Source organism: Accipiter gentilis, chromosome 33 (assembly GCF_929443795.1).
Source record: "Accipiter gentilis chromosome 33, bAccGen1.1, whole genome shotgun sequence".
NCBI classification, from domain to species: domain Eukaryota; kingdom Metazoa; phylum Chordata; class Aves; order Accipitriformes; family Accipitridae; genus Astur; species Astur gentilis.
In genome coordinates this window covers 3,573,824-3,585,064 of record NC_064912.1, presented here as the reverse complement: position 1 = coordinate 3,585,064, position 11,241 = coordinate 3,573,824, and the positions used below count along the sequence as shown (strand labels likewise).

General features: G+C 49.2%; 1 protein-coding gene across 1 annotated transcript; it reads left to right on the top strand.

The window, feature by feature from the left end:
* The first annotated feature begins 1,441 nt into the window (after positions 1-1,441).
* Positions 1,442-10,291, top strand: INTS15 (integrator complex subunit 15). Its single transcript, XM_049791030.1, has 6 exons — positions 1,442-1,689; positions 2,693-2,914; positions 4,212-4,377; positions 6,625-7,152; positions 8,844-8,883; positions 9,489-10,291. Exons 1-6 carry the CDS (start codon positions 1,498-1,500, stop codon positions 9,694-9,696), a joined length of 1,356 nt encoding a protein of 451 aa, XP_049646987.1. The 5' UTR covers positions 1,442-1,497; the 3' UTR covers positions 9,697-10,291.
* The last annotated feature ends 950 nt before the right edge of the window (positions 10,292-11,241 follow it).

The following is an 11,241-nucleotide window of genomic DNA, read 5'->3' as shown; positions in this document are numbered from 1 at the left end:
TGGTAACGCTATGATTTGGTCACGCCACAAACTGCCCAAAGCCCCGCAAATCCTCCCCGCTCCCAGGGGCACAGCAGCCTCTGCAGCCTCCCCAGTAGAGGTACCCATAGAGGACCGTATCCACTTCGGGCAATGCCTGTGAGCTGTGCCCAGGCTCAGTCCCAGCAGAGAGTTTTGGCAAAATTAAGCCAAGCTGGAGAAGGTGACATTGGAGAGGTGAGGTCCCGGGGCGAGGGAGGAGAGGGGAGTGGGACGTACCTTTGGTGTTGTCCAAGGTGTCTGGAAGGGGAAGGAGCTGCACCTGCATTTATGGGGAGGGATGTGCTCACCTTGCCAAGTGGTCACCCAGCCAAGGAGCGTACGAGGCCGCAGGCTCCATATGGCATTTTTCACGGAAATAAAGGTCTGCTCAGTGAAAAAAACAAACCTTTCAAACAGTGCCAATACCTCCTGACACAGGTAAGGCCGAGAATGTGCTGGAATCGATAAAAACACTGACAAGAGATCTGCGAGGTGTAAGTGAATCCCAGAGACCACTTGTGGGGAATGGCAGTTCCCCAATACGGGGCATGGGCACCTCTCACTCATCACCAGCTCCAATTTCTCTTAAAAAGTGTTTATTTCACCAACACCAACCATTTCCATCCACCACCCCACATTTCCAAGACGCCGGTTTCAGGCGAGTGTGCCAGGGCCAGCGGGAGCCCGGCGCTGAGGGCTGGGGGCAGCCGGCACAGGCCGGCGTCACCCCGCCAGCTCCGGTCTTGGGGTGCGGAGCCGAGCTGAGAGGCCCAAAACCCGACGGGTCCCTGCCATGGTGCCTGCCCCCCAGACCCCTCCTCAGGGGGTCCCCTGGGGCAGGCCCCATCCCCGGAGGGGGCCCGTGCAGAGCCGGGGGCTGGTGGCCCCCCACCCCGCATGCTCCCACAGTTCGCCCGGGCCCTGCCCCAGCGGCCTTGGCCGATGATGTCCCAGTGTTTCCTCAGCCTCCAAAAGCAGCTGCCGCCTTTCCCAGGAGGGCCGGGCCGGGTGCTCCTCAGGGGGTGGGGTGGGGGGCCCTGCCGGCACCCCCCCCCCCGCCCCTCCCCGGGGCCAAGCACTCCCTCAGAGCAGGGCCAGGGCCTGCACCCCGCTCCCCACAGTGGGATCAGGGCTGGGCCGAGACGCCCCCCTCCCAGCAAGGCTGCGGCTCCCCAAGGCCGGGCCCCCCCCCAACAAGGGCCGAGACACCCCCCAAGGGCCGAGACCCCCCGGGCCCGCCCCAGGGCCCAGCACCTCCCCCGCCGCTGCGGGCGGGGGTCGCCAGGGGGCGCTGCCGGTGCCGGGCGCGCGTGACCCTTTTTTGTCCGGCGCGGGCCGCCGTAGCGCCCGTCGGTTCCGCGCCTCCGCCGCTGTGGGAGGCCGCGCCGCGCCGAGCGGGGCCGGGCCGGGCCCGGGGGGGGGTGGACGGCGGTGGAGAGGAGGGGAAGGGGGTCCGTTCTCGGTGGGGTCGAAGCCATGAGCGACATTCGGCACTCGCTGCTGCGGCGGGACGCGCTGAGCGCCGCCAAGGAGGTGCTGTACCACCTGGACATCTACTTCAGCAGCCAGCTGCAGAGCGCTCCGCTGCCCCTCGTCGACAAGGGCCCCGCCGAGCTCCTGGAGGAGTTCCTCTTCCAGGTCCCCAAGGAGCGCGGCGCTCCGCCCAAGGTGGGCCCCGACCGTCGGCCGGTTGCGGGGCGAGGCCTTGAGAGTCCGAACAGGGTCCCCGGGGGCTGGTGGAGGCCGAGGCCCGGGGGGGAGCAGGGCAGGCCCTGGGGGCTGACGACGTGAGGCCGGGCGGCACCCTGGGAGGCCGGACGCAGCCCCAGGGAGTGGCTATAGAGGCCGAGGCCCCAGGAGCTCAGGAGGGGATTCCTGGGTGGCTGCTGCTGGAGGCTGAGAACTCAGCAGGACAGGATGAGGTCCCTGGGGGGCTGCCGCTGGAGGCCGAGGCCCCAAGAGCTCAGGACAGGATCCCTGGGGGGCTGCTGCTGGAGGCTGAGGCCTCAGCAGGACAGAATGAGGTCCCTGGGGGCCTGGTGACTGAGGGTTTTTTTGGCGGGGAGGGGGCTGGCTGGCAAGAACCCCATGGACTGGCCAGGACTGTGGGAGACCACACAGGACCCCGGAGAGGTGTGGTGGGCTTCTGGGGCCTGCTCACAGCCTGACAGTGCTGCGGCTGGGCCCTTACGAGGGGCTGGGTGTGGGATGGAGCTGGGATGGGGCCCTCCCAGAGAGCAGCGAGCAGAAACCACAGCTGCTGGTGAATGTCAGGGTTCATGGGCCTGGGGCCCGGTGGGCTGCTGTGCCCAGCTGTGAACTCCCCAGCTGCCCAGCAGCACCCTCAGTGCTATTATTTGCAGAGAGAGGAAATAGTTTTCACCTCTATTGCTATCTGTTTCATCCCTTAGTTCATGGGCGGCACTTGGAGATGCAGCACGCACTAGTTTTGGGTATCCAGGTATTCAAATACAACCTAGGGCTTGTCATTGTAACTAGGTAAATGCAGTGGTGGTTCAGGAAACTTGAATAAGTGTGCTGTGCCTAGAGATTGAGTTTCTAACACCTGAGGGAAGCTCAGCCTTTACTGTTCCTGTCTTTTCACCAAAGCAGCTCTTGGTTCTTCAAGAGCCCTAGTATATTTTGCAGCTTTGCTTTTGTTTTCTTTCAGAGATTGAATTCACTTCAGGAACTTCAGCTCCTTGAGATCATGTGCAATTATTTCCAAGAGCAAACCAAGGATTCAGTCCGGCAGATCATTTTCTCGTCTCTCTTCAGTCCTCAAGGAAACAAAGCAGATGACAGCAGGATGGCTTTACTAGGAAAACTGGTTTCCATGGCAGTGGCTGTGTGCAGGGTTCCTGTTCTGGAGTGTGCTGCCTTCTGGTTGCAGGTACAGCTTCTGTGCAGGCAGGGCAGTCTTGGGGAAGGAGTGAGGGAGTGTGCCACAAGGGTAGCAGGTGAACTGAGGCAGTGTCACCTAACGGTTGGTGACAGCCAGTTGCAGTCAGTGGCAAGTTTCAGCTGATACAACAGCTGGCTGCTGCAGCTATGTTCACCCTATGTCTGTGCTCGTGTCCATTCCCTTGTTCCAGCATAAAGGTAGAGCTTTTGCCAATCGATTTATGTGCTGCACTGACAGAAGAAAACCTGTTTGGGTTTTGGTTTGGTTTGGTTTTTTTTTTTACTGTGGGTGAAAGTTTTATTGATTTTTTTTTTTTTCTTTTTTTTTTCTCTCACCCAACCAACCCCAGCATGTCGAAAGGGATCAGTGGAGGGTTTGACCAATGCAGGGAACAAAATCAGGGCAGTTCATGGTCACATTGCCCAAAGCAGCCGGCTCTGGAGTTTGGGAATTAAACTGTCCCTCATGTACAATTTTGTGCATGGCAGAAGCAGCAAACCTCTCTCTTGAGATGTGGGTGCAAGATAACTGTGTCTGGTATTCATATCCATGAATGCAGTATGTCAGGGATCTTCTATATTTCCTTCTTTCCTATTGAGATTCCCCACCATAGACCTTGGGAAGTGAATCTTTGTTCCTGCTGCGTCTGCAGCATGTGAAGAAGTCATCTGCTTTACAGAAGGGGAAGAGCAGAAAGCCTGTGCTGGGAGGAAAGGGTGGGAGAAGACAGACCGGTACTGTTTCTATGGGGTCCCCCTTTTCCCATCTGGTGAGCCTTGGTAGAGGAGAAGGGGATGTAACCTAGATAGCAGAAGAAGGTGTAGTTTTTTGCAGATTGCAGCTCTTAAGCGACATGACAATTGCACAGAAGTTTTTCCACATTAAAAATGTCAAGTGTAACTGATTGGTTACTGAACCTGTTGTTCTGGTACTGAACTAGATGAACGACAGAACTATGTTGCTGAAGTAGTAAAAAAAAATCTCCATCCAAGTCAAAATATTGATGTAAAAGGTTTTAATTTTAAACTACAGATATTGTAAATGTGAAATATCACCATCTATTTTAATATTGTGAAATAGTAATTTTATTTCTGTCTGAGTGGATCTTTGATATGCAGATTGAGAGAGAAAGCACGCTTTAATTTTGGGAAAGTGGAAACACAAATGTTGAAACAGCAAAGTGGCATAGTGTTTAGGCAATGTAAACTTTAAAGTTGGCTCTGTAGAACTTACCGTGACCGGGTTTAATCTGCTTTTCCTTGTGTGCGGTCCTCCACCCCTCCAGCGAACCCCTGCTGTGTATTGCGTCAGGCTAGCCCGAGCCTTGGTCGATGACTACTGCAACTTGGTGCCAGGGTCCATCCAGACCCTGAAGCAGATATTCAGTGCCAGTCCTCGCTTCTGCTGCCAGTTTATTACATCCGTCACGGCTCTCTATGACCTCTCTTCAGGTAAGTGTTTCCAAGCTGTGTCATTCGAAGTAATAGGTGCAGTATAATGCAACACAAATTAACCATTGCAAGTGAATTAACTGCTGAAATTCTGAACATGCTTATTACCATGTAATTCTTGCCAGAAGCAGCTCAGGGGTGTGGCTGTTGCCTCATCTGTCACTGGGGTAAGAATAAAAATAACCACTCTGGCTGAAGGGAGAGTCTTTACTGCAGAAGCAGCCAGGTAATGCCTGACACATTGGTAACTTCCTCCACAGAGGGCAAAGGACACGGGGACCTTATTGATTGAGCAGTTTTAGGAGTGAAAACTGATCTGCCTGGGCTAGACAGGTGGACCTCCATATTGTGTGTCACCTACCCAGCAGATAGACTCAGGGCTGTCTGTCAGTCTGATCCCTTCCAAAAAGGGGAGAAACACAAATTCTGAATGTTGGCAAGCTGCAGCAGGATTTCTGTTGAGCAGTGATGAGAAACGCAATCAACAGCGTACCTCCAACATGCTCTTTAAGTGTATGTGTGACCAGCTAGTGATATGACCTGTCTCAGGTTGTTGTTGCCCAGACGCTAGAAATGTGTAGGTGTCTAAAATAAGGTTGATTTACCTTTACTCGGCTAGAGAGGCAGAGAGCTCGTGGTAGACAAGGGAACAACCACACTAAATACCAACATCACATATAATCAAAAAAACCAAATACTATTTGTTATCAATAAAGGAAATGTTCTGCATGGTCTTCTCCAGATAAGCAGCTTGGCATTAGTGAGAGAGAGGTGCAGGCTTAGACTTTTTTTTTTTTTTTAGGTATTTGGTAGAGCTCGTAGCATATTCTTCCTCAGTATTTTATATCTGTTTTGTGCAACCACTTGGAAGTTCATCCAACTAATGAAAAAGCATGTCAGAAAGGAAATAACATGAGTTATAGGAAGTAATTTTCTTTAATTCCTTAGTTTCTTTGAGATTATATTGGTGACACAAGAAAAGGAAGCTTGCTCTTCAAAGAGTGATCTGTAACTGGGCAGTCTCCACCATGTCCTGAGGACAGGAGTCAATCACACAAACAGCAGTATCTGTGATACTCAGAGCTTTCAGAAAAGCTAGAAACTGGAAAATACCAATTCTGTATGCAGTGCACATTAGTAATTCGGTAGTCCAGAGGATTCGTCCTATAAGTCATTTCAGGTACAAAAGACCTGGCTGGATAGTTCTGTGCTGAGCCCTGTATTGACAAAGTACACAACTCCCAACAAAAGTACGTTGCTCAATCCAGTAGCCTTCTCCTGTGAGGGGATGATGTGTGTGAGCAGCTCGGAACACCTGGCATTTGTTTTCAAGAGCGAACATTAGAATTTGTTGTGCTGCATGTTTGCCAAGCCTTTGAAGAACTAGTTTTACAAGGTCAGGTCGGAGGACAGCCTGGTGTACGCCTGGGAAGATGTGGCTGAAGACAGTCACGGGTATGTGTATGGAATGTTTTTATCTTTAAGTGTTCTGAGGACTGGCAAACATCCCAGCTGAGCCAGATATGCACTCCTGTGTTAGTAATATTGACTGTATGCCGTTAGTTCTTTCTAGATCCTTGTTGAAACATATAAGTTTGATTCTTTTGTGAAATAAACGGAATCTTGTACAGATAGCTTGAGCACTTAGTTCAGTTGCTGCAATGATGCACTATTACTGTGAAGTCAATGTTTCTCTTGTCTGTGACCGTCTTTCACTTCTTACTTGAAGCTTTACAGAATCTTATAATCCTTTATGTCTCATGTGATCGTGTTGTTGCATTAAGTTTTTCCACAAGACATGCTTGTTTAAGTGAGCCTTAAGGGAAATGAATGATTGAGGTGAAGAGAAAGAAGTGCCAACAAGTTTTTCCTGTTCCCTTGCCCATTGTACCTCCTGTGGCAAGGGATAAATGGAGACTGAACTTAGAGAAAAAAAGAGCAGGTGATGGGTGGGAGAGAAAAAATTGACAAAAGAAGCTTTGCTGGGAAAGAGGATAAATGTTCACTTTTGGTGGTGTCTTCAGAATAGGTGGAGAAGGTGAAGTTGACAGGAATATGGTTGTGTCTTCCCTGGGGCAAATAAGCATCTACCTTTGGCGTCTTGAAAAAAAAAGAGCAGAGTTGGCAAGGTTCTGAAATTGTAATTGTGACAGTGCAGGAGGGATATGTGTGAGATTAATTAAGCACTACTGTCCTGTGCTTCAGTGCAAGGCTCGGCTTACCCAGCAATAAATTTCTTATCTTCAGATGACCTCATCCCTCCTTCGGATCTGCTTGAGCTGATTGTTTCCTGGATCTTTGAAGACCCCCGCTTGATCCTCATCACGTTTCTAAACACTCCTATTGCAGCCAACCTGCCAATAGGGTTTTTAGAGCTCACCCCACTGACTGGACTGATCCGTTGGTGTGTGAAGGCCCCCTTGGCTTATAAAAGGAAGAAGAAAGCCTCTCTCTCAAATGGACACCCACCCAGCAAAATTGCCAAGGACTCGACTTCAGGAGAAGACAGAGATTGCCATCAGCTATATTCAAAACTGCATCTAAGTGTCCTGCAGGTTCTTATGATGCTTCAGGGGCATTTAACGGAGAAGAACCTTTATGGGCGCCTGGGCCTAGTACCCTTTGATCACGTGGTTCCACTTGTTGAGGAAATTAACAGACTATCTGATGAACTCAATCCCCTCAATGCATCCAAAGAGATTGAACTGGCTCTAGACAGACTGGCTCAGGCTTTGCAAGTGGCCATGGCATCGGGAGCACTCCTGTGCACTAGAGGTAAGTTGTTGGTGGGGCTGACAGAGACCCTGGCATGGGATTCTTTTCATTCAGTGTGTGGATGTTTTATGAGGGAGTTTTGGGATGGCGAGAGTAAAGATTAGCGTGTTCACAGCAGAAGTAGTAGTTTGCCACTCTTAGGAAGCGATAGTGCAGGAAATAGTTCAGGAAAAATAACTGGATGGGAAGTAAGAAAGGAGAGATCATTGATGCAGGTGACTGGTGCGTTGCTTTGCAGAACTGCAGAATTGATGTTCAACCTTGCAGTGTGCACAAGGGGGTTTATGTGGGTGTCAAGCACAGGGGCATATTTGCCCCTCTCAGAATTTCTTGTAACTATTTAAAAAACACTGTTTAATTGTGCTTCAATTTGACCTCTCTGAGTTTGCCTGCTGGAGGAGAGTCCATTAAGCAGATAAACCCATGGGGTGGGTGTGCTGGACAAGGAATTTGAAAAGCAAACAAAAACTCCTCATCTGGAATTTCTGGGCTGTCAGCTCTCCTGTAACGAGACCCCATTATAGTGTGTAAGGTTTCAGTTAAACTTGGTAAGGAAGCCTGCTAATGTGGCTTTTGTCTGCCTTTCCTGTTTCCAACACCAGTTCTTTTGGAAAGACCGGCAGAGATGAAAAAGGGAAGTGCCTCAACACAGCACAGGGCCAGCCAGACAGACAGTTTTCTTGATACATTCTCTTGGAAACAGGCAATTTTTAGTGTGACCAGAAGGCTTAAAGCTCCCCAACAGCCAGGACAGTTAGTGCAGATCCCAGCTGCAGAGAGCTGCATCTGCCTAAGCAGGTACCTGAGGCTTTTGCTCTGGCTGAACCAGTGCTGCTTCTCAAATCTCAATGTTTTTCTTTCTAATTTTTTATAAAGTAGCTCTGGGTGTAATAAGAACAAGCAGAAAAGTGGAGGTTTTTTGAGTTGATGGCTTATTTCAGCTGTGTTTTTTCTTAGCTGTTTACCTGGTGCATTCTGAGTGCTTGCTCTTACTGTAGAAGTAGAAGGTAATCCAGTATAAGCAGCTGCTGAAATACCAGTTATTTCAGTGTTTTGGGAGTGCGGTTATCTACAAAGGCAGGAGTTTGTTCTCAAGCTGTTCCTGAAAGGACTGTAGCAACAGGCTATGTTGTTAAATACCTTGGTTCTAGCTATTCTGCTTTAGCAGAAGTTTGGAGATGGTAAAAAAGGTGCAATTTCTAGTTGATAGACCTCAGCAAAAAAACCCTCAACCCTTTCTTTACACTAGCACTGTTTAAAAAGTCCCAAACCAATACAAAACAGGTATTGCATAAGCTTTGACCCGATGCCTTTCTCATCATAAATGCCACATTCAGTGGGCAGAGTCATACCCTGTATTTCCTGTGTCTGTCTTACTTCTTGTTAGTATATTGGTATTGCAAATTCTATACTAAGGCTTGGTCTGCCTTGAAATGAAGCTGCGTTTCCTATATGGCAGCATAGGTTAAATGTCAAACATACAATAAAGTGTCTGGTGTGGAAAGTTGAGGTAATGACTAGTGAGATGGAGAAACATTTCTCTCCTGTGGAAGTTTTTGGCCTGAGAATGGGATTCTGGATCTGTTGATGACTGGAGCTTTTTCAGTAATCCTCCTAGAAGGGAGAGTGGAGAGGAAAACTGCTCTAATTTCTGCTCTACCCTTATTGTTATGTCTTCTGTCCTCTTTCAGATGACTTAAGAACTGTGTGCTCCAGGCTACCGCATAACAAGTAAGAGACCTTTCTACAGCTGTGTTCGTTTTGGTGCATATTCCAAGACATACACTTGAGGGCTGCTCAGACAAAATCTCTAAAAATTTGTGTTTACTTTCTGGAAGTCAGCCTTTACTCACACACAGTTTAGTGCCAGGCTAAAGGTGCTGGCTACTTCCTCCCTTGCAAGCTGGACTTTCGACTGAAGGAGACTTCAGTGACTCCCACCATATAGGTGATCTTGCCTGGCCTGTGTTAGAACAAATGTGCAGAAAGGGAAAATGAAATTACAGCATGGAACCTGCCCCAGAGTTGTCCTATCCCCAACTCCCCACTTGTTTTACCTGACCCTAAGCTGAACTGCACTTTGCTTCTTGCGGCTTTGGAAAGAGCAACTGAGTTTTTTTTAAAAAAAAAAAAAAAAAAAGGGGGGGGGGAGAGGAAAAAAAAAAGTCTTCTGGAAGCTGTAAAGAGCATAATTGAATCACTGTCCTCTTGCCTCTCAGCAGTGCTGTGTGTTCGTTATGAATTGTCCTTGGAGCCAGGCCCTTGTGGGCTGGGCATAGCTGTGACAAAAGCCTTCTCTAAATAATCCTCATGCTTGTCTCAATTTCTCTCCGCAGCCTGCTCCAGCTGGTGATTTCAGGTCCAGTACAGCAACCGAGCCATGGCACTCTGCCACCAGGATTTTATCCTCATATCCATACTCCTCCTCTGGGCTACCCCGCGCATGCTGCGCACCCTGCGCTACCAGCTCACCCGGCACTCCCGGCTCACCCTGTACAAACATTTATACCAGGAATGACATTCCCATACCGACCTATTCGCTAAAATGCTAAGACTGTAGAGTGTACCCAGTTTCCCTTAGTTTGAGGAAGCCTTGCAGATGAAACCAAACATCTTGGGAACCACATTTTCCTCTTTGGCGTAAGGCTGAGCAACGCCCACGTGAGGGATCAGCCCTTCGGCAGTGGTGAAGACAGAGATGGGTAGACTGCAGTCAGTTTGGATGTGGAATGTGGATACTAAGGCAGATCATAGGGACAAAAGGAGGGGGTGGGAAGAGGCAACAGAAACTCCAAACTTCTGCAGTGTGTGGGAATTTTTTTAATCCACATTGTTTCATATAATCCCCAAGGGCATGATATTTCTCAATCATGTGTTTTTCTGTTTATGGCACGGTGAACCCAGCTAGTCTTGCTCCAGGAGGTCCAGCAAGAAAGGCGTGAGATTTTTCAAGCTAGTCCACTCCAGCCTGCTGGTTTCTTTGTAAATGTTTGTATCTATAGCTACAGAGTATGTGTACACTGTATATTTTTGGAACACAAATGTTTGTTTCAGAAGCACAAGGTAGAGTAAAGCAGCACTTCCTATTAAAGGAAACAATTTATGAAGCATAAAATAATTCTGGTGCTTTATCTTTCAAACAGGGATTAGAAGGTCCAACTCGTTAAGGCCTATGCTAAGGAGGGAACAAAATCCCTTTGTCCCTATCATCCTCCATCAAGGCTCGGGAAATGCCCTCTTTACACACTTCGATCAGTGATTCATGAAACTTTGGCCTGAGATCTGGTGCGTTTCATTAATGCTTGCTAGAAAACTGGCCAGCAGCCAGCTGTGGCATGCTGGCCAGCTCTGAGCGAGGTGCAGGCGGGTGTAGAAGCATCCGGAGAAAGGCGGCAGAACTCGCTGCTGTTAGTGCCACACCGAAATGCCCCATCCAGCCCAATTAGTTTAGCTCTTCTCTGTCATCATGCTGTGAACCTCTGAGCCCTCTCTGCTGGGTGAAAAAGCAAGAAAGAAGGGTCCTTTCTACACATAGGTGACTATTCCAAACACCTCTGCTGCTGTTGTCCTCATCGGAGGAAATGTGGTGGCTGTGGTTACCTATTTGCACACTGGCTGCAAAAATGGGAGAGATTAGATGGAAGCTGTGAAAATCTGGTTTGAATGAAACAGCTGAGAAGGAAACTTATGTTTGTCCTTCTCTGGCAAAGGAAGCTAAGCAACAATAATATTGTAATAATATGCTTTAACTTTTGGTCAGCCCTGAAGTGGTCAGGCAGCTGGACCAGATGATCATTGTAGGTCCCTTCCAACTGAAATATCCTATCTCATCTCACTTTGTAGAGCTTCAACGACAAGGAAAAACCCTTTAAAAACTTCTAATTTCGGGATCAGAGTCACTATTGGCATCAAGCCCAGCAGCGTGACGGGTCGCCCCGATGCCCCTCGCACTGTAGTACCGGGAGAAACTGCAGGAGAGGCGTGTGACCAACCCGCGTCCTGTTTCTCAAGCGTTTGTGCTCACGGATGCATCGCTAATTTTAAATAGCCCCTTTAATTAGCAGCTTTGACACCGTCATGCTCTCCGCT